At 40.8% G+C, this 25,843-nt stretch overlaps 1 protein-coding gene and 1 long non-coding RNA gene across 15 annotated transcripts in view; one reads left to right on the top strand and one right to left on the bottom strand.

Annotated features, from left to right (window-relative positions):
* LOC133506930 (uncharacterized) overlaps positions 1–809 on the bottom strand; it is a 41,572-nt gene extending 40,763 nt beyond the window's left edge. For 5 of the 6 annotated variants that reach the window (XR_009796647.1, XR_009796648.1, XR_009796646.1 and 2 more), the window contains exons 1-3: positions 719–809; positions 405–473; positions 174–326 (exon numbers count right to left, since the gene is read on the bottom strand). This is a non-coding gene — a long non-coding RNA (uncharacterized LOC133506930). The remainder of the gene's footprint in view (positions 1–173; positions 327–404; positions 474–718) is intronic. The other variant, XR_009796645.1, reaches the window with a different exon arrangement.
* Positions 1–25,843, top strand: part of LOC133506929 (calcium-dependent secretion activator 1) — a 231,611-nt gene that overhangs the window by 97,054 nt on the left and 108,714 nt on the right. For all 9 annotated transcript variants that reach the window (XM_061831312.1, XM_061831313.1, XM_061831310.1 and 6 more), the window contains 2 exons: positions 10,078–10,184; positions 23,231–23,387. In XM_061831312.1, the coding sequence (XP_061687296.1) occupies positions 10,078–10,184; positions 23,231–23,387 (264 nt within the window). The remainder of the gene's footprint in view (positions 1–10,077; positions 10,185–23,230; positions 23,388–25,843) is intronic.

Below are 25,843 nucleotides of genomic sequence, written 5' to 3'. Positions count from 1 at the left end.
ACAGTAAATACCTTAGTGCGACTGAAATTTGTAATGTTTAAATATTTCAAATCTAATATTTTGAAGTGGAGTGGACATCCTCTCCTTGAGCCATCACCCTATCACGATGGAGTGGTTTCTGGGTATATTTATTATCCCCTGGCTTGGTGCCTGTACTTAGTATATCTTAGTACCCAAATTGGTGCCGTATCATTCCTGAAACTCCTGTTCAGTCACTCCGGACAAGTCGCTCTTTTTCCACAGGCCTTTATGAGCACGTCAACAACCTTATATGCCAACATGCCACATATGCCAAGATGCCATAGATGTCATAGATGCCGTAAGAACTACATATAAAACAAAATAAATACACATCAAAATTCATACTACACAAATAAATGACAAAACACAATCGATAAACACACCTCATTTACCTTCTGACCAAACGGAGTTATTCTTCTTGCTTCTCTCTTTCTAACTCAGTTATTTCCAACCTTTATAGAGCCAAGGAACATATTTTACAATTGAAAAATCCCACGGCACACCAACAAAAGTAAATGTCACTAAAAATGGATAGATTACTGGATGTACTTTCTGCCACCTAGAAGATGATTTTTTTTTTTGTTCTGTCTGTCATTGTGTCTCAGTGGCATAAATAGATGAATAAAGATACATTATTTCTTGGAATAAATGTTGTTTTTAGCAATTACAAAGAAAGTGATAACTTCCCAAGGCATACCGGAATAGCAGCACACAAATGTACCCCAGAACACTGTTAGGGGATCACTGATCTAACTAACGCTCGTCGAATCTTTGTCGCTCAAATACTGTTTGGACAGGAAGTGCCCCAAAATAAGCATCCTGAAACCAACAACATTGGTGAACAAGGTTCCGCGACATAAACGTGAACTAACAAAAGATGTTATCTCTCAATAACATAAATTCTTACTCTAGTACTCTAATTCAGTCTTTAATTCAAATAAGTAAATAAACAACAAAATTAACTTAAGTATTATAACTGACACTTATGGCAGGTACAGTTTGTGTTGAAGCCGCTCGGCCCAAGTTAGCCTAGCGCGCTAACAACATTACCTATGTGGAGAATACAAGGAGGACCAAACATCGAACGTGGATTCATCCTTCAACTACAAGAGTGAGGGCCATTTTGGTTTGAATTCCTTCTATCCACATATCCTTTAAATCACCATTCCTTTATATTTTCACACAGGAAGTATGTAATTTGTGTACCCGATGTGCTGAGTATGTTTATTTGATTTCTTTTATCTGACTAACTTTAACATAGATTAGGTAGTATGTGAATTGTGTATCTTATGCGCTAACTTTGTTTATTTGATTGCTTGTTTTGACTATCTGCTGCCCGACGGGGGTCACATTTCCTGTGCGTCCTGTAGGCCGGTCCCAAGCCCGGATAGATGCAGAGGGTTGCAGCAGGAAGAGCATCTGGCATAAAACTGTGCCAAACACATATGAGTGTTCATCAAACGAATTCCATAATGAATAGGTCGTGGCCCAGGCGAACATCGCACGCCCCCGACACTGTTAATCTGCAAGGCGTAGGTAGGAATTCAGATAATGTAGGTTGAAAACAAAAAAGGAGGAGGAAAGCGGCTTAGTTGGCTGAAGAAGAAGAGACATGCACAGACACTACAACTGAGTGTAGGGACTTTGAATGTTGGGTGTATGACAGCTAAAGCCCAGGAGTTGTTCGACATGATGATTAGCAGAAAGGTTGATGTATTATGCATCCAAGAGAGCAAGTGGAAAGGGAGTCGGGCTAGAAGTTTAGGTGCAGGGTTTAAATTATTTTACCATGGAGTAGATGGCAAGAGAAATGGAGAGGGGGTTATTTGAATCCAAGAGCTGGCTAAGAATGTCTTGGAAGTGAAGAGTATCGAATCGAGTGATGAGTCTGAATTTTGAAATTGAGGGTATTGTGTATAAAGTGATCAGCGGCTATGCCCCATAGGTAAGATGTGACCTCGAGTTGAAAGAGAAATTCTGGAAGGAACTAGACAAAGTGGTCCTGAGGATTCCAGAGAGAGAGAGCAAGAGTTATCCTTGGTACATATTTCAATGGACATGTTGGCGAAGGAATCAGGGGCGATGAAGAAGTGATGGGTAAGTACGGCATTCAGCAAAGGAACTTTGAAGGTCAGATGGTGGTGGACTTTGCAAAAAGGACGGAATTGGCAGTGGTGACAATTTATTTCCAGAAAAGACAGGAACATTGAGTGACCTACAAGACCGGAGGTAGAAGCACGCAAGTGGATTATATTATGTGCAGATGATGTAATCTGAAGGAGTTTACTGAATGTAAGGTAGTGCTGGGGAAAGTGTAGATCGACAGAATAGAATGGTGGTGTGTAGGATGACTGGTAGTGAGTAGGAAGATTAAGATGACAAAGGTAGAGCAGAGAATCAGGTTGTGGAAGTTGAGAAAGGAAGAATGTTGTGTGGCCTTTCTGAAAGAGGTAAGACAGGTTCTAGATGGACAGGAAAGGCTCCCGGAAGACTGGAATACTACTGCCAAGGTACTCAGAGAGGCAGGCAGGAGAGTACTTGGGGTGCCTTCTGGTAGGAAAGGGGAGAAGGAGACTTGGTGGTGGAACCCCAAAATACAGGAAGTTATCCAAGGAAAGAGATAAACGAATAAGAAGTGGGACATGGAGAGGACTGAAGAGAGGCGGAAGGAATACATTGACATGTGACGTAGGGCAAAGGTAGAGGTGGCGAAGGCTAAACAAGAGTCATATGACAACATGTATACCAGGTTGGATACGAAAAAAGGAGAAAAGGACCCTACAGGTTGGCCAGACAGAGGGATAGCGATGGGAAGGATGTGCAGCAATTAAAGGTGATTAACGATAGCGATGGAACTATATTGACTAGTGCCAGTAGTGTGGCAAGTAGATGGAAAGAGTACGATGAATGAAGAAAATGGGAGAGAAGGTATAGCAGAAGAGGCAAGCGTGAATGACCAGGAAGTGGCAATGATTAGTCAGGGGAAAATTAGAAAGGCACTGAACAGAATGAAAAATGGAAAGACAGTTGGTCCTGATGACATACCAGTGGTAATATGGAGGCAATTGGAGAGGTGGCTGTGGAGTTTTTGACCAACTCATTTAATAGAATACTAGCGGGAGAGAAGATCTCAGAAGAATGTAGGAAAATTGTGCTCATCTCCCTCTTTGAGAGCAAAGGAGATGTTCAGAGCTGTGAAAAATAAAAATGATGAGGCTCACAATAAAGATATCGGAAAGAGTAGTGGAGGCTAGACTCAGGACAGAAGTAAGTATCTGCAAGCAACAGTATGGTTTCATCCCGAGAAAGAGTACCACAGATTCATTATTTGCCTTGAGGATGCTCGTGGAAAAGTACAGAGAAAGTCAGAAGGCGTTACATTGTGCCTATGACAGTACCAAGAGAGGAACTGTGGTACTGCATGCGCAAGTCTGGCGTGGCGGAGAAATATGTTAGAATAGAACAGGAAATGTATGAGGGCAGCAGAACAGCGGTAAGATGTGCTGTTGGTGTGTGTGTGCTTTGCCTTAATTTGGACAACATGGCACATTGTCATGCAGACATCTTTACTGCTTGATTGTGACTCTCCCTACTTCCCATAACTTCCAGTCTAATTCTTGTTGTTTCTTAACACCCTTTGTTGGGGTTGGTCCTCATTTAGAGTGTGTTGCCAAAAACAAAGAGAAAGTAGCACATGTAGTCTTTTTCTTAGCATTATATGCGATTTGATTTCACCTAACTGCAGATGTCATGATCACAGGAGTTGACCCAAATGCAGGATTTCGGAGAATCGTTACAGTTTGGGAAGGTGATTTATTCAGTCCAAGGTTACCACACAGGAAATCAGTCCTTGCAGGCGAAAGTACCAGAATCATGAGCCAAAGAGGCAAGGTCGGCAACAAAGCAGATTCCGGTACACAAGAGGTCATAAGCATGAACAAGGAACTGTGGGAACGCAGAATCAAGGCACAACAGTTTGACAAACAAAGAGACAGAAATGCAACCCGGTCACGAAGTCTCGAGCGATGTGAGGCCAAGGGCGACAAGAGATGGAGAGAGGTTGCAACTCCCCGAGGCACATTGTCGGGACGTTTTGTGGGCAGCACATACTGGACACACGCTGACATAATCTTTCACATCTGTTCGGATGTTGGGCGACCAGAAATGTTGCTCGATTATGGATTTGGTTTTCGCTATGCCCAGGTAACAAACTGTTTTGGTAGTGTGGACCTAATGTATTACTCTACCCCTTGAGGCAGGCATGACAAAGACCCTATTGTCCAAGCACCCCTCAGGACTGTGGGTATCTCTTGGCATTTTGCGTTTTTTGACCTGTGTCTCCATTTCCCATGTAAAGTAGAGACGAAACATGATTCTGCCAATATGGGAGCAGGATCAGTTTGATCCCTCTCGAGGGAATGTATTTGCAACAGTGCATCTGGTTTTCCGTTCTCGGCCCCCATCTCCATGTACAAGACGAAATTGAATTGCATGAAGAAGAGGGCCCACCTCATTTGTCTAGCATTGAGGCTCTTGACTGATTTAAGGTATTTCAGATTTTTGTGGACGGTTAAAAACCAGAAATGGGACCTGACCCCCTTCAAACCAATGCCTCCATTCGGACGGGGCCACCTTGACTACTAATAATTCAGCGTCCCCAATGTCATACTGTAGTTCTGTTCTTCCAGAGTAAGTTTTATTCATAGAGGGATGTAATCTGGCATTTTGGGAGTTTCTCTGCGATGGAATCACCCCAATCCTGTATTCTGACTCATCAACCTTGACTACAGACTAACAGGATCTGGTATGGCAAGGATTCAAGATGAAGTGAAGCTAGTCTTTAATTTCTGGAAGCTGAGCTCACAGCCCGGGCCCCAAGTAAATGACCTATGTAGAGAGGTTAAGCTATGCAAGGGTGAGGCTGTGATACTAAAGTTCCTGATGAATTTACGGCAAAAGTTGGCAAACCCTAGAAACCCCTGGACCTCTTTGTGAGACGTAAGAGTGGGCCATTTGGACACGGCTTCTATCTTGTCGGGATCCATTTGGATCTCATCCTCTGCCAACATAAATGCCGGTAATGACACTGTCGGTTAAACTCACAATTCTCTGCCTTAACATAAAGGTTATTCAGTAGTAGCCACTGCAACACAGATAGAACATGTCCTACGTGGGTCTTTTCATCCAGAGAAAAAATCAATATGTCATCTAGATACACAAAATCATAAACATTGAGAATAATAACATAATAATAACACAACATTGACAAAGTTTTGAAACACCGCTGGGGCATTTGTGAGCCCAAACGCCATCACCAAATATTCGTAATGTCCGGTGGGTGTGTTGAATGCCATTTTTCACTCATCCTTCTCTCTAATCTGGATGAGGTGATGCGTGTTCGTTAAATCCAGTTTGGTGAATACCTTGGCCCCCTCCAGGAGTTCAAAGGCAGTAGAAATGAGTTTGTTTGGTTTTGCTGTTGAGTCCTTGATAGTCAATGCAGGGTTGCAGGGTCTTCTCTTTTTTCTCCACGAAGAAGAACCCCGCCTCTGCTAGGGATGACGAGGGCTGAATGAGTCTATCTGCCAGGGTCTCCTCAACGTACTTCTTCATGACTGAATGCCCTGGAGTGTGTATTGTGACCTGAGGTAGCATCAGCGCCAGGTGTATTTTTCTATGAGATTGTGAATCACTGTTATGAGAGTATTGTCAGGGCGGCTCACAGGTTTGGGGTGGCAGTAGAAGCCTTGCCCTTCCCTTTAATGACATTCTCTCAGGGGAAAGCCGGAAGCAACCCAGCTGCATGGGTTCCTCTGTGGTGGCCATAGGTAATGGAGGGAAGCCAGGGCCCCTGGTGCATGACAAAATATTCCTCAACCAAACTGTGTCCTGTTCATGTTCCATAAGTCGGTTGTCAGTCTTCGTGGCGAGGGCGTTTAGTGAGTCCAGGTCCGCAGGCAGATCAACCGGAACAAAATTGGTCTTTGATGGTGGAGGATAGCCCCTGATAGAATGCACCTAGAAGCGCCCTGTCATTGTACTGGCTTTGGGCAGCTGGAATGCGGAACTCTATAGCGTACTCCGACACCTTGCATTTTCCTTGCTGAAGCCTGATGAAAGGTCTTGCAGCCTCACTTTCGGGGGTCATGTACCGGAATACTTGCTTCATTGTCCTCACGAAAGATGTCCATAACTGGAAGGTTTCCGCAATAGGCTCCATTCCGTTGCCCATGCTTCTGTGCATTCCATCTGGTGGGAAATGACGAAGGCTGTTTTTGCCCTTTCTCTGGGGAAGGTGGCTGCTTGCAGCTCAAATTGGAGCTCATATTGTGTGATGAATGGCCCAATGTCCCGGAGTTCCCTGAGAACTGCTCCAGAAATGAAAGGGGCAAGCAGGTGGCTGCGTGCGCAAGCATCTGGGTATCTGACTCTCGGGAGCAAGTGGGTCCAGTGGCTGCCTCCGGCGTGGAATGGGGAACTTCCATGCTTGAGGATTAACCAAGCAGGGAATTAAGCGGAGAGACGAAATGCCTCAACAGGGTTCCCTGGTGCTCCAGATGATGGCCAAAAGCTGTGAATTGTTCCTCATTTTGGGCGATGTCCTTGAACTTGGAGTGCCTTGCACACAGGTTCAAAGTCAGCTGGATCCATGTTTTGGCCAGATCATTCTGTCCTAAACAGATCACGGAACTTGACCCAAAATGTACGACTCAGGAGAACAGGCACAGTTCAGAAAGGAGATTTATTCAGTCTGTGGTCGGCACACCAGAATCACGAGGAAAAAAAGGCAAGGTCAGTAACAAAGCAGGTTCCAGTACACAAGCATGAACAAGGAACTGTGGGAACGTGACATCAAGGCACAACGATCTGGGAAACTAAGACATAAATTCACTGCCCAAATGCAAGACCGAATTATCCCAAAGGAGGTGCGGGTGACGAGGCTGCTGCTAGAAACAGCAGCGTCCGTGGCAGTGGTGTGATCACACCCCTGACAGTATCCTATTGCTAATGGCTCCAGACGGCCCAGGGACTTCAGGATGTGCAACATGGAAACCCCTGATGAGCACGGAGTTGACGACAAACTGAGAAGGGATCCATGAGCGTTCCTCGGAACCCTAGCCCTCCAGGTCAACAAGATACTGCACCGCCCCTACCCCAATGGCATGACAAAACAAGCACCACGCGCCCGAGGCAGTGGCATTACCTCACCCCTAACAACAGATGTCTAAATCTCCCTAAAAATTTGGTTGAATTCAGAATTGTGCATCAGCCCTGGCATTTGACTTTGAGGATACACTTTTGTCCATTAGTCCAGTAGAACTAAACTAAAGTATGTACTCACTTAGGGCATTGTCATGGCTGTTAAAAGAGAATCACAAGAGGTTGTGCTGAAATGGTTTCTTGGCAGTATTTTAACTATGACAACTAATAGAATGTTTACCATGCTTCACAGTAAATTTCGTATTTCCCATTTGGTGGTGCAACACAAAAACATACAAGGTAGAGGACAGAAGCTGATTGGTTACATATATGCAGGTTAAAGAGTTTCCCAGAGATTTACAATGAGTAAGCAAAAAGAACCCAGGAGGTTGAATATTCTAAGACAAACTATGGTACCAAATTCCAACATTTCTTCTGGCTCAGAGGGATCAGGATGTTCCATGTCCTCATTATAACAGTACAGAAGTCCCATTCTGTGGGAGCTATCACGCATGTTAACATGACCTGAGCTCCTGCAGGCAAATCAGTGAGTTGTCTTGTTCACAACAACAGTAAACCACCTGAGCATTCTCGTAGGTAGACGGCACAGGCATGACCCTAAGATCAACCAGTTCAACTGCAGCAAAAAATGTTTCTCTTTTCATGTTGTTGTTGTTTTAAGTTTAGACAGCTCTATAGTAAAATTATGTCTTTCAAAGACAATAATTTTCTGTTGTGATTGTCACTTTTTGAAAGCATTAATTTCTGATGGTAGTTGTGTGTAGTGTTGTACTGTACCACTGCACTGTGTAAATTGAAATAAGGTTGACAAAATGCGTCTCCACAAAATGTTTCGCTGAAGATGTGGTGTATAAGTATTATTGTTGCTAGATTTTTAAAAAATGTTATTTGTATGTATAAAATCCGGTTGTACTTGTTTTACTTCTGGATTTCTAAAGTGGTATCACAATGTCGTAGCATCAAAACTGTTTAAGTTCATTTTTCTTGATGGTTCCGCAACCCAACTAACCCCTTACAGCTTTCTGTAACCTACTAGTAATTGTGATTAATGGCATATTACCAAAATGCAAAATTCATGTAGGATTTTACCAATTTGTTTTCACTCACTCACAGAGTTGTCTCTTTCCTGAACGTGTTATGTGCTAATGTTTATACTTTGACTACAAGATTTGTTTTGTGCTCATTCAAAAATAGGAAATGGCCCAAAGGCAAGTACTGAATCTGATATTTACAGTTCAGAATCCAGGCCATGCTATACAACTCCACCTACCTACGTCACAATTCTGTTGTAAATGATAATGCACAAGCCAATGGGCCGATAGATCAAATGGATAATATGGAGGTAATGTTGATTCATGCAATGATGCTACCGCATCACTTTCCAAAATGCATTGGAGAGTGCATTATCATTCTTATACCATGGTCATGTAAAATTAAAGCAAGACAAGATTGGCAGTTTTGTTTTTGAATGATGAGTATTACTATATAGCGTCAATCAATTAGCAATAAGTACAGTACAGTATATTTGTGTATATTAGCCATGGTATAATTCCATTCCACTCACTTCACATGATAGAGATGCATCCCATCAGGGCAGTCTCAAACTATTCACAAGAATAGGTTTTTTTTCAACATAATTTGTAAACCTGGGCAATTTTTCTTGATCATATAAATATTAATTTACCGTAAAGGCTAAATATGAAAAGCCCATTTGTGAATATGGAAGATGTGTAAGTCAGATAATAACATTATTATAACACAATATCACTACATTACTGCATGATGAGTGTGGAATGTCGTTTGCATCCCTCATGTCAATCATATTTTCTCTGGATGTTGCCATTACTCTTTTGCCACACTGACATTTTATTAAAATAGCATTACTACTGATTGACTTCAAACTCTGCTTGCCTGTTAGCTATAATTGGGACCTCAAATAACAATGTGGGCTGGGTACTCTCACCCAGAGTAAGGTGAGGCCCCAGCATGCCTGCCACCCAAGTGAGCATAAGTGTTATGGAAATGGAATGGATGGATGGGGCCTGAGAAAAAGACAGGGTGTTCTCTTGTACATAAGCTCTAATTTTATTGATTTTTTTTTTCTGCGATTAAAAAAAAATTCTCAAATTCCAGCCACTCCTACTTAAAGCATGTTGATGCTCCCTATATTTTCTATGCTCTTTGCATTTTTTTAATGTGGCCATGAGATTAATAAAATAATTTAGAGTATTATAATGGTCCAGGCAGCATAGTGGATCAAGCTGATCCCAGACCAGCCTGTGTGGAGTTTGCACGTTCTCCCCACGCCTGTGTGGGTGTCCTCCGGGCACTCCAGTTTCTTCCAACATCCCAAAAACATGCAATATTGAACACTCTAAATTGTCCCTAGGTGTGATTGTGAGTGTGGCTGTTTGTCTCTATGCCCTGCGATTGCTTGGCAACCAGTTCAGGGTGTACCCTGCCTCCTGCCCGTTGACAGCTGGGATAGGCTCCAGCACTCCCCAAGACCCTTGTGAGGATAAGTGACTAAGAAAATGGATGGATAGGATAATGGTCCAAAGTTCAAAGATAGCTTTTGACGCAAAAGGTAGTCCTAATAGTAAAGTATGTGATTAACTTTACCTTTTAACTTGAGTGGTTGGCAGTAGGCAAGCTTACATGCATGCTCTTTATGTGAACTCTAAATGTCAAATAACATATTTTTTTATTTTGAGAATGTGTTTGCTACCCGAGGAACAGTTGCATGCATTAAACCTGTTAATAGAAAATTCTTTTATGAAGAAGGCTAACCTTGTGCTACAGATGAGACTCTGAATTTCAATTCTTGTGCAACAGAAAATGTTGGCCGATTAGTTACTCCTGCAAAAAAACTTGAGGACACCATTCGCTTGGCTGAACTTGTAATTGAGGTACTACAGCAGAATGAGGAGCACCATTCTGAGGTCAGTGCTAATGAAGACATACACACACACTAACACGCACACTCTCACTCCATTAATTGCCATTAAATATATTTGCAAGTTATTCTCAATTCTTTTAATTTAGAAATGCATGGAAAGCAGATGTCATTCAATTTTGTTTCATCAAAATTTTTAATCTTGGTTGCAACAGTGATTTCTAGCGTTTAGAAAGACCATTTCAGAATGTTTATAAACAACAATTTTGAGGATACTTCTGGATGGCAGGAAAGTAATTCCATAATGCAGGCCAGAACTGAAACAATGACAAAAACTTGCTGTGTTTAGGGTTGTAGTGACACACACAACCCTAGGTTAAAAAGTTTTTTATTTTGTATTTCTTTCAAAATTATACTTTAGACAAATCTGAATATTTGTTGAAGGGCTTGCCCAGGAGTCAGATGTTAACCATTAGTGATCAGCATGGGATTGTCCCACATGGCTAGTGTTCTGTAATACTGTGGAGTGTCTATATGTCCGATATGTTATGAGATGTGCTGAGGCTATGAAGCATGTCTTGAGTAATCGAGGGGCTGTTTCTGTGGATCCAGGATTTTTTCTTTTAGGGCAGGAGCCGAAAATGATGACGAACGAGCCTCACTGGCCTGGTGTACCAGACTGCTTCAGGAAATGGTTCTGATTTTGCTTTGATGTAGTGTTAATAAAGTCTAGAGAGAGACTGAATATTGAGAAGAGATAGATAAAATGCAGCCCAATGGGGTCACAAGCCAGTGCAATCTTTAGGCTGGTTCCAAACCCGGATAAATGCAGAGGGTTGAGTCAGTAGACGCATGTGGTTTAAAATTTTGCCAAACAAATCTAAGTATCCATCCAAAAAAATCTCATGTTAATCTGGTTGTGGCCTGGTTAACAACGTCTGGCACCGTTAACCTGCAGGGCACCAGTGGAAATTCAGCTACTGTGGGTCGAAGACAATGGACAGATGGAAAGCTGTTCTTCATCAGAAAGAGAAGAGGAAAACAGAGCCTACAATTTAGTGTAAGCTCTGATGGAAAGCTCAGGAGTCGGTTGAAATGGTGATGAGAAATTATTGATATACTGTGCATCCAAGAGAGCAGGTGGAACGGCAGTAAGGCTAGACGTTTAGGGTTGGGATTTAAATTATTTTACCATGGAGTAGATGCAAAGAGAAGTGAAACAGCAGTTATTTTAAAAGGAGACTTGGCTAAGAATGTCTTGAGGTGAAAAAAGTAGCAGATTAAATGATTGAGGGTGTTATTTATAATGTGATTAGCAGCTATGCCCCACAGCTAAGATGTGACCAAGAGGTGAAAGAGAAATTCTGGAAGGAACTAGATGAAGCATTTCTGAGCATCCGACTCACAGAGGTAATTGTGATTGGTGCCGATTATGATGAAGATGTTTGGGATGGAAACAGCGGTGACGAAGACATTATGGCTAAGTATGGCATCCAAGAAAGGAACTTTGAGGGACAGATGGGGGTAGACTTTGGAAAAAGAATGGAAATGGAAGTGATGGACACTGTTTTCCAGAAGAGGCAGGAACATAAAGGGACCTACAAGAGTGGAGGTAGAAGCATGCGGATGGATTACATTTTGTTCAGGAGGAGCTCCCAGAAGACTAGACTACTATAGCTAAGGTGATCAGAGAGTCAGGGAGGAGAGCACATGGTTTATCTTCTGGTGGGAAAGGGGAGAAGGAGACTTGGGGGTGGAAGCCCAAAATACAGGAATTCATAGGAGGAAAGAGGTTAGTGAAGAAGTGGGACACTGGGAGAACTGAAGAGAGGTGAAAGGAATACATTGAGATGCAACAGAGGGCAAAGGTAGATGTGGCGAAGGTTAAACGGGGAATATGAAGATTTGGTTTGTGCAAACGAAGAAGGCTAATTTTTTCCAAACCCGGTCAGCACTTTGACATATGCAGTGAACATTTCACCCCAGACTCTTTTACTGGTGGACTCATGTCTAAGATGGGTTTTAAATGTAAAGAAATGTTAAAACCTGGATCAATCCCGACCATACAGCCAGTTCCAACACCTGAACAGATTGCTGTTGCAAAAGGCGACCTTGGATCGGCTGCTGAACCCGGTCATGCTTCGACAAGCCTTCCTCTCTAACACCCACTGTCCTCATGTCCTCTCTCACAACATCCATCAACCTTTTCTTTGGTCTTCCTCTTGCTCTTTTGCTTGGCAGCTCCATCCTCAGCACCCTTCTACCAATATACTCACTCTCTCGCCTCTGAACATGTCCAAACCCTTTAAGTCGCTCTCTCTAACCTTGTCTCCAAAACATCCAACTTTGGCTGTCCCCCCAATGAGCTCATTTCTAGTCCTATCTAACCTGTTCACTCCAAGCGAGAACCTCAGCATCTTCATTTCTGCTACCTCCAGTTCTGTTTCCTGTTGTTTCTTCAGTGCCACCATCTCCAATCCGTACATCATGGCCGGCCTCAAGTTTTATCAACTTGGCCCATCATCCTATTGGAGACTCTTTTGTCACATAGAACACCAGACACATTCCGCCAACTGTTCCACCCTGCTTGGACTCACTTCTTCACTTCCTTATCACACTCTCCATTGCTCTGTATTGTTGGATTAGAAGTCGTCCACCCCAGCGAGCTCTTCTCCCTGGAGCTTCACTCTTCCTCCTTCGCCGCTCACATTCAGGCACAAATATTCTGTTTTACTTCGGCTAATCTTCATTCCTCTCCTTTCCAGTGCATGCCTCTATCTTTCTAATTGTTCCTTCGCCTGCTACCTTCTTTCAGTGCAGATCACAATATCATCTGCGAACATCATAGTCCAAGGGGATTCACCTCCAAGACATTCTTAGCCAGCTCTTCCTTTAAAATAACCCCTACTCCATTTCTCCTCCCATCTACTCCATGGTAAAATAATTTAAACCCTGCTCCTAAGCTTCTACCCTTACTCCCTTTCCACTTGTTCTCTTGGATGCACAATATATTAACCTTTATCCTAATCATCATGTCAACTAACTCCTGAGCTGTCATAGTCCCAACATTCAAAGTCTCTACCCACAGTTGTAGTGTCTGTGTAGGCCTCTTCTTCTTCTGCCGACTAAGCCGCTTTCCTCCTCATTTTTGTCTTCAATCTACATTATCTGAATCTCTACCTACGCCTTTCAGATTAACAGTGCCGGGGGCGGGCGTGTTAGCCTGAGCCACAACCTATCCATTATGGAATTTGTTTGATGAACGCTCATATATGTTTGGCACAGTTTTATGGCGGATGCCCTTCCTGCCGCAACCCTCTGCATTTGTCCGGGCTTGGGACTGGCCGACATGTTGCACAGGAATTGTGCCCCCTTGCGGGCTGCAGATAGTCAAAACAAGCAACCAAATAAACTCAGTCGGCATATAAGGTACACAAATCACTTACTAGCTGTGTGAAAATATAATGGATATGACGATTTAAGAAATGTTTACTCTCACGACTTAAATTGTGCTTTTGAGTTTAGCATGCCAGTTGTAAATATTTGCACAGGGATGATGGCAAATAGCAAGTAACTCCTGTCATTTTCTTCCAGGTATGTTAAAACATCTTCATATGAAAAGTTTTTACAGATTGATTTCTCTATAAAATATTTTTAGCAGTACCAGTATTTTATTTTCGATATTTTATCAACATTAGTAAAAAAGAATACATATTTAACTTTTTTACTTGTAATACTTGTTTCATTAATAATCAATAAATAATTCAAAATACAGTCATAACATACCTGGCCCATCGGTCTATTTTAAAATTTCACTACAGCCCTTGAGTACAAAGGTTTTCTCCCTCATGCAGTCCAATGAATTTTTTATGACTTCCGAATGTATTGTGAATGGGAAAATTATGCATATCCAATTTACTGAATATTCATAGCTTATTAGACTGTTGAGTCTGTAAATATGTCAATAAAATATTAAACAAAAGTGTTAAATGTTTGCTTTATTAATTAATGTAAATTAGTTGGAATAAAATAATGCATTGCAACTTCATCATTCACACTCGTCAATTTGTTCTCTTTCATTGACTTTTTTTTAAGGAATATATTTTCATATCACTAAATGGCTTCATGTGCTACTAAAATTTCAAGTTGCTACATTAAATTGACATATTGGGACATATTATTGTCTTTTTGTCGTGGCTCTGAATGAGCTTCGCTGAATGTGAGTGAACTTATTCAGTTCTGGACCAGAATGATCCCAGTCAGATCCTGGATCCTAGTTTTTGAATTCAAGGGAGGTTAAGAGCATTTCAAAACTGTTTCCTCGAATCTGGGGATTCCAGGAATTCCAGGAAGAATGCAGGAGGGGTGTCCTGCATTCTTTCAGTCTGTGTTAGTGTATAAACAATTGTCGTATGTTGCTGTGAAGTCACGTTTCTCTCATGTTATGTTTTATATCATGATTTTACCCCTAATGTTTTTTGTATGTTGAAGCTTGTTTTTTGAGAATGTAGTAAATTTAGCATTTAAATTAGTGAAGGGGAGATGAGGCCTCATGAGGTTTTGGCGTACGGTGGCCAATCTGTGATGACACTATGTTGGTACTGTGTCCTTGTGTTCCGCAATACAGACACCTGTAATTAATCTGTATTTGTATGATTATTTATTTTTCAGGAAATAAATAAAAAAATATTTGCAGTACAAAATAATTGTTCAAAATAATAGCATTCAAATGTGACTAACCAGATTAATCCACATTTTCTGTATATTTTGTCAAACAAGTAACCAGTAGGTGCAGTAGATTTTCAGAAAACTAACAAGATCCAACATTCATGATATACACACTCTTAAGACTGTGCAATTGGGCAATTTGTTGAAAGGGGTGTTTTTAAAAAAATAGCAGCGTGGCATTCAATTAGTGAGGTCATCAATTTTGTAAAAAATGGGTGTGAATCAGGTTGCCCCTTTTTCAGGATGAAGCCAGCATCTGCTGAGCATGCATTTCTCTTTGAAAGCCTGAGGAAAAAAGGTCGTTCAACACGTTCAGAAGAACAGCTTACTTTGATTTAATGTTTAATTGGAGAAGGGAAACTTTATAAAGATGGCTCTTTATAAAGTAAACGTATTTATCTAGCGCATTTCTGTAAACTCAATGTGCTTTCCATGATTAAAAGGATTTCAATACAAAGAAATAGAACAGAAAAAAAATATAAATATGCCATGATAAAAATGACAATATATATTAAAAAATAAAAGTACAATTCAAAACAGTATACTGTTCAGGAAATATTGTTAAAAGTGTAAACGCTCTAAAAATCATGAGAAAAAACACGTTTTCACCATGGGTTTAAAAAGAATAACACTTCAGAATCAGAATCAAAATCAGATTTAATGGGCAAGAATGTAACAACACACAAGGAATTTTTCTCTGGTAGTTGGTGCCGCCCTGGTACAACATTCATGTTGAGTACTGAGAAGAAGAACAAAGAACAATAGAAATTCAATTAATTAGAAAACTACTACTTATAAGAGTCACAGTTGTGCAGAGATGCAGTCTTCTAGCATTTAGAGCACTTGAGATTGGGTCAGCGCCTCACATTATGTTAAGTTCATAGAGTGTGCCCTTACCCGTTCACGGTTCACCGTTATAGATTACTGCAATGACAACTGTACAAACAGTGCAGTTTAAAGTGACAAATCCTGCAATAGTCTATAGCAGTATATACTACTAATACTAAGAGGGTTAGGCTAAGAGGGCAGCAGAGTGTGACGGTGTGTCCCAACAATGGTGCAAGGCAGAAAATAGTTGGTTCGCTGATCAAGAATTTAATTACTTAATTGCAAGAGGCAATATTTGAATGCTTGCTAGTTTTGACTTGTATTGATCGGTATCACCTACTTGACGGAAGGAACTGGGGGAGCTAGTAGCCAGGATGTCAAGGGACCGAAAGGATCATGCCCGCTCTGGTCCGAGTTCAAGGTGTGTGCAAGTCTTCAAGGGTGGGTAGGATGGTGCTGACAATCCATTCAGTGGTTTATATTGTCCATTGCAGTCGGAGTGTGTCCTTTTTTGTAGCAGCCTCAAACCATACTGTGATGGAGGTACACAGTACTGATTCTGTGAAGAATTTTCTCAGTATCTCTTGTGACAGGCCGTACTTCCTCAGAAGACTCAAGAACTACAGCCTTTTCTGGGCTTTTTTAAAAGGATTTTTGAGAGTGTGTATATCATAAATACTAGGTCTTGTTGGTTTTCTGAGAATCTACTCCACCGACTGATAACTTGTTTGACATCTAGCAATAAAAAAATATATTGAAAATGTGAAATAATCTGGTTAGTCACAATGGATTGCCAATATTTTGAATACGACTGTTTATCCAGCATGGTAACTCCACAAGTTTTTGTCATTGTTTCATTGGTAGTCAATCAACTTTTGTCATTTACATAATAATGAAATGGTCTATCAAATCATGATTAGAGTGACTCGTGGTATACTGGATAACAATGTCAAGAGATGAATGCATTTCAATATACCATACATTTTAAACTGTATATTACACAAGGTTATACACAGCAATGAAGCACTCTTCAAAGGCATAATAACAATAAAAAGAGGAAGAGGAAGGCAGAGTTTACAAACCAGTGGTTAGCACATCTGAATGCTAAGGTCAGGGGGTAGCAGGTTTAAAGCTTGGTTTAGGCCCTCCCGTTTAGAGTTTTTGTGTTCTCTCTGTGGTGAGGTGGGTTTCCTCCAGCTTTGTCTGTCATGGACCAGCGGTGCTGCAGGTATTGCTATTGTTATTATGATATAAAAGAAAAAAAATTAATAATGGCATTAGAGATGCAGAGGGAATGATACGTATTGGAATTTATATACAGTTATTTTAGATGTAAATTGCAAGTATGCTTGTTTTTATGTGCATGACTGACTCAAAATTAGCAGTTAGCTTGAAGAAACAACTGCGAGTGAAAGCTATCCTTGTAAGGACATCAGGATTTGCTGTCAAATTCACTCGTGTACGCTCACTGCGTCCTTCTGGCAAACAAATCACTCACCGTGCCTTTGCGAATAACAAACGAAAGAATCACTCTTCAATTCCTCAGTACACGCGTTCAGTGAACAAATCAATAAGTTCACTAAAGCCCCTCCCCAGAAGAAACTACTCTTTAGCTCTTCTGTACACCAGTTCAGTAAGTTTCTTTCGGCTTGTCCCTTTCGGGGTCGCCACAGCTTGTCATCTCAGATGAACGCACATATGTTTGGCACAATTTTTACGCCGGATGCCCTTCCTGACGCAACCCTTCTCAGGGAGTGGAGGCCCCAGTGGGATACGAACCCACAACCCCTGGTTTACCAAACCAGTGCTCTAACCACTGAGCTACGGGGCCAGTTCAGTGAATAAATCAATAAGTTCACTTAAGCCACTCCCTAGAAGAAATCACTCTTCAGTTCCTCAGTACACCAGTTCAGTGAACAAATCAGTCACTAGTTCCTCAGTGCACAAGTTAAGTCAATGAATCATTCAGTTCACTTAATCCCCTCCCTGAATAAATCAGTCATCGGTTCCTCAGTACACCAATTCAGTAAAAGAATCACTCAGTTCACTCAGGTCTCTCTTATATCTGCTCACCTCTCCCTGAGGCTGGCTGCTCATTGGCCATTCACCAAAGTGAGTGACATCACTGATGAGTCACAAATCAGCCCTGCTACCTTCTGCGAGCTGGCTGCCCATTGGTCATTCACTGAATATTCAGATATGAGTGACAGAACATTTCAACAATTCCGTTTCTGCTTCCAGGCGACTCACAGAACTTTTGTCAGCGGGCAGCCAAGCAAAAAGAACTAATCATTTCATAAACTGATTCAGTTCAGTTCGTTCGCAAAAAAAAAAAAAAAAATCGACCAACACTAAGCAGAAGAGACAGGTAGGAACTGGAGGAGGAGGAAAAGACATCAGGAGGGTATGTAAATACACAGAATATCACATATTTTATTTCCAGCCGTGGTGGGCAAGTGAAGCCTCATGAATCACTGAGCCTTTCTTAACAATTGTGCCAAAAAAGGTTCAAAGCTTCAAGGCGTCAATGATGGTGACATCTGGTGGACAACTAAAGCCATAGCAACCTCTCAAGAACATGACTTGAACCAGATACAATGATAGCAATAAAAGTTCAGAAAAGTCTCTGGTAATTCCGATGTTTTGTTCATTCATACCATCCATCCATTTTCATAGCCGCTTATCCTCACAAGGGTCGTGGGAATACTGGAGCCAATTTTAGGCTGGAGGCAGGGTACACCCCAAACTGGTTGCCAGCCAATTGCAGGGCACACAGCTCCATCCTCAGCACCCTTCTACCAATACTATCACTCTCTTGCCTTTGGACATATCCAAACCATCGAAGTCTGCTCTCTCGAAATTTGTCTCCAAAACATCCAACTTTGGCTGTCGCGCTAATTTTGGGAAACATTTTCCTATTCCTTCCGATTAAAATGCATGTCATCAGAGAAAACATGATCACCATTCCCGCATTTCACTATCAATTGCTTCAGTACTATTTTATTGTTGCTCTAAATGGACACTTTGTGGTAGAAAAATAAATGCGATTTATAAGATTCACAAAAACTAAACTTTTCAAGGATCCATTAAATCCTCCCAACAGTAGCGCATACCGCCACTTTGTAAGCCAATACGTAATTTCATTACAGTGTTGACACTTGATGTGAATGACCAAAAATTTCAGCTCCTCAGAGGTCGTGTTAAAAGGACCATAGAGTGCGTGTGCATGGTGAAAAATTGATGTTTTTGATGTGCTTGTGAATAACCCGATGCTTAATAGCGCCTTCACTGAGATCGTTCCATGGGGGTATGTGAGCGAGGCACAACTTGATAGGTTCTTTCTTCACGTTGATTTGATGAAGGGGCTACGGATAAGTGTTTAAGTAGCTGAATCTTATGTCTGTCAAGGAGCTGCTGCTGTTTCCTCTGTGGGTTATTGGAGTAGCGTGTGATTGCCTATGCCCAAGCATACCTTTTTTTCTGCTTTAAATTATATGGAAATCTTTGCAGGACTTCAAACCATAAATAATATATCAGTGATCTTTCTTCATTTGTGTTCAAAATGCAGTTATTGAATGACAATTGAATTTATTGCGTCACAAAAAAATTCAAAACCTTTCTGACCATCTGTGAAAACGTAATTGGCCCCTGAAGCTAATAACGTGTTATGCCACTGTTGGCAGTAATAACTGAAATCAAGTGCTTATGATAATTGGTGATGAGTCTCTCACATCGCTCTGGAGGAATTTTGTCTCACTCTTGTTTGGAGAATTTCTCAACACTGCCATATTGGAGGGTTTTCTAGGATGAACTGCCCGTTTAAGGTCACACCACTTCATCTTTTTGGGACTGTTTCTTGTGCTTGTTCAACTTCACCATGTTTTTTGGGATTGTGTCACGGGTGGCGGAATATGGAAGCAAATATGCCCCACCAGTATTTGAATTTGAAATGCTACAGAAAACAGATTTGAATTTGAAATGTAAATTGATCACATTTTCAATAGTTGTATTTCAATATAACTTTTCAATGTTTACAATTCAACTGGCTACAATTCGCTGTGTCAAATTCAACCGGCTACAATTTGCTGTCTGAAAATCAACTGGCTACAATTCGCTGTTTAAAATTCACCGTCTGTGCCACCAGGCAGGATGACTTCAGGTCAGAACCAAACACCCAGCCAATCGCAGTGACGCTTCCTTAGTCGTGTGATGTCACATACACCAATCAGCACACAACTTTAAAATCTGTCATTATACACTCAGGGGGCTTGGATCTTCTCAAGCGTCAATCAGAGGTACTGAACAGGATTTTATTGATGTCCTAACAACATTACAATGTTCGAATACTGAAGTTTTTATAGGCGGACCTTTCCCACTTGTAACATTTGGAGATGAACGTTTCTCGAGGCTACAGGAATTAAATGGGTGGTTAAGCGTAGTGTGTACTGCACTATCCATGGGTTTTATTGACAATTTCTCCACTTTTTGGGAGCACAGACATCTTTACAAGATTACTGTCTAAATCAGTGGTGTCAAACTCATTTTTAACGTGGGGCACATTGTAGTTACGGTTTGTGTCAGAGGGCCATTATGGTTGTGAAAACAAGAGCTTTAATTGACCCATCATTCAATTTACACATGAAATTTAGGAACTGGTTTTGGAATCAGAAATCAAGGGTAATGGGTTTTTCAACTATTGCTGACATTTGGGAACAAAAATGCTTGCAATCTCTCGTCATCATTTATGATATGACAATTGGAGATTTTGGTACAGATTTGAGCCAAAATCATGGGAGTTGATGCACATGATTTGCCTCGGCGGGCCACATTAAATCGTGTGGCAGGCCATATCTGGCCCCCGGGCCTTGAGTTTGACACTTGTGGTCTAAATAGACAAGGACGTAAGGCGTTGGCTTCCAACATTGTTTTTTTTACTGTGTACGTCATTCAATGCCCCAGAGAGAAAATGTTAGGAATATGTACACAACTAAAAGACAAACTGATAAAGTGGTTCCCAAACAACAGAGGAACAAGAGACAAGGCGAGACTAGGTGCAGACACTCATTTGGGTCATCCAAACAGTCAGTGGAGCAAATAACAAATGAGATGAGCCAGCACTTTAAATCTTCCAAACCTTTCCCTGCACCATTGGAGCCAAGCCGGATGCAAATCTTTCTATCTAGGTCCAACAGATAGGGTGAAGACTATTCTCAATGAGGATTCTCAATGTTGGACTCCAGGCCACACCAAGACAAGATCCTCCTCCCATCCCCTCTTGCCTGAAACCACCGCCCAGTGAGATGCGAAAGGCACTCTCTCTCACAATCTCTTCAGCCTGTTTTGGCCAAGTCGGCACAAATCCTCTTTTTTATTTCCTTAGTGTGGTCCGAAATATAACAAACACAAGAAATGTGATAAATAAACCAACTGTGAGTCGATAAACAAACAACCGTAAGCAAACAAAGCAAACGCCAGTCAATAGAAGCATATTAAGCATAGCAAAAGTGCATTCGAAGCAAAACAGGAGAGCAAATATGAGATAACTTTATGTACAATTAATCAATTTATCCAACACCCTGTACAAGGAATAACGCCGTCAACACAATTCCTAAACTCGACAGCTCGTACCATATTGTCACACACTTTTTAAAATTTTCCAACCAACCTTTGCTGCCGAAAAGCCTCGTCCTCAAGGGGTCGAATCCTTCATTGCAGCTTCACGTTGATGTTTAGCACATCATTCTTTATGTGACATGCTGCTGATTCATTCATACCATCATGGCGCCGCAAAAGCGTAACTCCTGCGGTCTTTGATCATATCCAAAAGTTTCACTTTTTTTGACAATCCACCAGCTCCCTTATCCTTGTTGGGACCAGAACAGAGAAGTCAGAGAATATGACTCCAATTCAAACATTTTTACATTGCCTTCCATTTAGTGATAGAACAGATTTTAAAGTTTTGCTGCTGGTCTATAAATCACTAAATTGTTTAGGTCCTCAATACATGAAAGAAAGGCAAATGGAAGACACATCCAATAGGGCTCTGAGATCGACTGACTCAGGTGTAATAATGGAGTACAGAGTCGAAAGCAAACATGGTGAAGCGATGATGCTGCAAAAAATGGAGTAAGTTGCCAACAAAGATTACGTCAGTCTCAAGTGTGGGTTTTCAAATCTAGATTAAAAATTCTTCTTTTTTTCTTGTGTTTTCGAGTAGTGATTTCCAATCTTTATGGAGCCAAGGCACACGACTGAAAAATCCCACGGCACACCAACAAACCTAAATGTCACAAAAAAATGAATAGATTAATTATTGTATGAATTTCCTGCCATCTAATAGGATAGTATTTCTTTGTCACTATGCCTCACTGGCATAAATAGATAAATTAAGATACATTATTTCTTGGAAATACATGTTTTTTTTTGAGCAGTTACGTAAAATTGGATAATTTCCCACAGCACACCTGAAGAGCTTTCACAACACACTAATGTGCACACTGTTTGGAAATCACTGTTTTAGAGTACTTCCTCTTTTCAGTGATATTTCTTGCACTAAAAGCTCTATTGCGAGTAGTCATTATCCAAGCCGCTTATCCTCACAAGAGTTTCAGGAAAGCTGGAGCCTATCCCAGCTTTCTTTGGGCGAAACGCAGACTACACCCTGAACTTGTCGCCAGTCAGTCACAAGGCAGATACCATCACCATCACTGAGTGGGAACCGATCCCACACTGCCTGCACCAAAGTCAGGCATGTGTACCACTACATTAGTGACTCCCTATTTAGTGTACTTTTTCAAATGTTTTTATTCATGTATTTGAATGATTTTAAGTATTTAAAGCACATTGAGTTACTTTATGTCTGAAATGCACCTTACGCATAAATTTGCTTTGCTTTGCTTTGCCTTGTTTTTCTCAGTGATTTATTGATTCATCAAGTATTGTGGTAATCATGTTTGGGTGTAGCTTGTGAAATTGAACTTACTTTCCCAAATGTGTGGTTAGTCAAGTGATTTTGTGATTTAACAATTTATTACTTTTTCACAGAGGGTCAAAAAGGTTGGAATTTTTTTTGCCTTAATAAATTGAATTGTCATTTGAAAACTATATATACATCCATCAATTTTCTGACTCGCTTATCCTAATGAGGGTCGTGGGAGTGCTGGAGCCAATCCCAGCTGTCATTAGTCAGGAGGGAGGGTACACCCTGTACTGGTTGCCTGCCAGTCGCAGGGCACACAGAGTGAGACAACAGTCACACTTACAATCATACCTGGTGGCAATTTAGAGTGATCAATTAATGCATGTTTTTGGGACATGGGAGGAAATGGAGTGCCCAGAGAAAACTCACGCAGGCAGGGAGAGAACATGCAATCTACAAACAGGTGGGGCCTCGATTTGAATCGCGGTCTATATTAATTTTATTTTTCATTTTACCCTGTACATGTTGTACTTCTGGGAAAGATTTTTTTGTTTCACTGCCCCTTGTACTTCTTATATTTTATCTATTCTCACTTATCTCTTTTACATGATCTGAAGGCTTTTGCATGGTGGTCAGACCTGATGGTGGAGCATGCCGAGACCTTCCTGTGTCTCTACTCTACTGACATGGATGCTGCTCTTGAGGTTCAGCCGCCTGACAGCTGGGACAGTTTCCCCCTCTTTCAACTACTTAACGACTTCCTGAGGCTAGACTGTGAGTAGGGGCAGGGGAAATGAGATAAGCCACTCGCCTAGTTCTGTAGAATATAGGGATGGATTCAGTACACTTGATGAAAAGCTCTGTAAGGATACCTAAATTATAACGGTGCTTTGATCATTTGTTAATTTAGTTGTTTTGTTAATTGTTACATTTTATGACAGTCGCCGGTTGTGTTCCAAGTCTACTAGCTCTAGCTCTTGTCCTTTCAATATTATAATATAATATTAAACATTATCCTGATTGTATTTTTTGCCTCAGTGAGTATGCAAACATTGCACATACACTTGGCACTATGAAATGTGCTTTTAGCGAATATCATTCAAAATACAATGAAAGTTATGCCTTAATTGTAGGACAATGTATGGCAGTCTTTTAAAAAAAACATTACAAGAACTGATTATTTGAAAGACGGTTTTTATATTTTAGGAGCTGGTCCCATAATAATCATATTACTGCCAGCCAGCTCACAGCGTTCATCTCTTAAGCACTTTTTATAGTGATATCAAAAACATTCAACATCATCAATATCCTCAAGTAATCTTGCAAAATACAATATGTGTTTGCTTTTACATAATTTCATATACATGGCTTGTGACTCCCTTGCACCATACCCAGAAATGCACTTGCAGCAGTGTGTGAAAGCTTATTTTACAAAGCCATCCTCCACGAAATGGGCCTGAACACAGCATGATACTTATTCTGAAATGTTTGGGAATTCGTCCCCAAATAAATTGAAGGCATTTGTTCCTTTGGAATGTAGCACAAAGTTTAAGCTTTCAGTCAGTTTTCTTTAGATGAATGCATGTGCAGCATCCATGAAGTGGGCAGGTACTTGAACATTGAATTCAGTTTTGAGGTCACAAATATATAAAACATGTACATGTGTCTTTTGCATTCAGATGACAAAACATAGCTGCCGAACTGGTCACTGACTCATTTTGACTGACAGTATGTTGTGTGTAATACAGTAAAAAAATGGAACAAGATAGAAGGGCATCTTTAATTGTTTTGCCAGTTATTGTGACAATAACAATGACTCTGTAATGTGGTCTTCCTGTCTCAAATGTCATTTTGTTGGAACCTTATGTTAGTTTGTTTCTAGGACTGGTTTTAGTTGTGGTTTATGTTCCTCATTACCCTTGTGGGTGAACAAAATGCATTAATATTCTATAAATTGTGAATTCATCCATATGTGTACGTTTGATAGAAGATAATGGTCACATCTTCTGTTTTAACTTTGGTTGCTGCAGGCCTGCAATCTCTTTAATGAACTGCATTCTTGCCTAAGGGAGCACCACAGCGCTATCCGGGGTCCTGTAAAGGATACACTTCACTGTTCACAATTCTGACTCAATCAGTTGGGTGCTAATTGTCCCTGGGGAATGTCTCCCCTTTTCTGATAGTGAACCGGGAGTCAAGGAGAAGTCATAGTGTAATCCACTCATCCAATCTAACCAAGATAACTATAATTCTGCTCATTTCGTAGTGCTTCAAATGGGCCCCACTTTATAATACTGAAAATGTCAAGTTAAATGCATTCAAGGGGACATAGAGAACAATTCATAAAAATAAGCAATTACAAGTCATCATAAAAACAAAATCACTTATCGAACACAGAGAACACATTGCATTCCATACTTCCAATTGAAAAATGTCAGATCAAGTAAAGATGGCCAACTTTCAATGTCACTCACATATGATGGATCAGCAATTATTCTTTTGATTTTCTAGCTGTCCAAAAAGACAGACATCACACCGGGGTGTCATAAGGTTTTGTAGCAACGGAAGGGTTAGCCCCCAAGAGTTGCACAGAATGTGAGCGAATGTCGTACATGAACACAAAATTTCACAAATAGGTAATGAAAACTGACAACTTGCTTTATCAAATTTTTAGACACATTTTAAAACAATACAATAGTGTGTAAAGTGTCAAAATCGTAGATTGTACATTTGTAGTTATTTCAGTCTGTACACAAAGTATATTTACAGTATTCACCAAAACAAAAGAAAACAAATGTCCATATTTTTACAGTATATGCAAAAAAAAGTCTGTTTTTATACAGTCAGCCAAGTCCATCATTTTCCATCCATCCATCCATCTTTTTTTTTCTGCTTACCTAGGGTTAGGTCACAAGGGCAGGAGCTTGAGCAGGAAAGCCGAGACTTCCCTTTTCACATCCACTTTTCCCAGCTCTTCCATAGGGACCCCCACCAACATAGGCCAAACGACACCACTACATCACACACAGAAAAATCAATCTACGCTGCCATGAAAATGTATTTGCCCCCCTCCTGATGACTGGTTTTTTTTTCTTGCATATCTATCATACACAAAAGTTTTAAATCATCAAATGAATTTTAATATCACTCAGAGACTACCAATCGAAGTACGTCATTTTCAAAGGACAATTCAATTAAGGCACACAAAAAAAAATCCAAACCTTTCTGAC

Source organism: Syngnathoides biaculeatus, chromosome 10, assembly GCF_019802595.1.
Source record: "Syngnathoides biaculeatus isolate LvHL_M chromosome 10, ASM1980259v1, whole genome shotgun sequence".
Taxonomy (NCBI): domain Eukaryota; kingdom Metazoa; phylum Chordata; class Actinopteri; order Syngnathiformes; family Syngnathidae; genus Syngnathoides; species Syngnathoides biaculeatus.
This window is presented reverse-complemented; position numbering and strand designations above follow the sequence as displayed.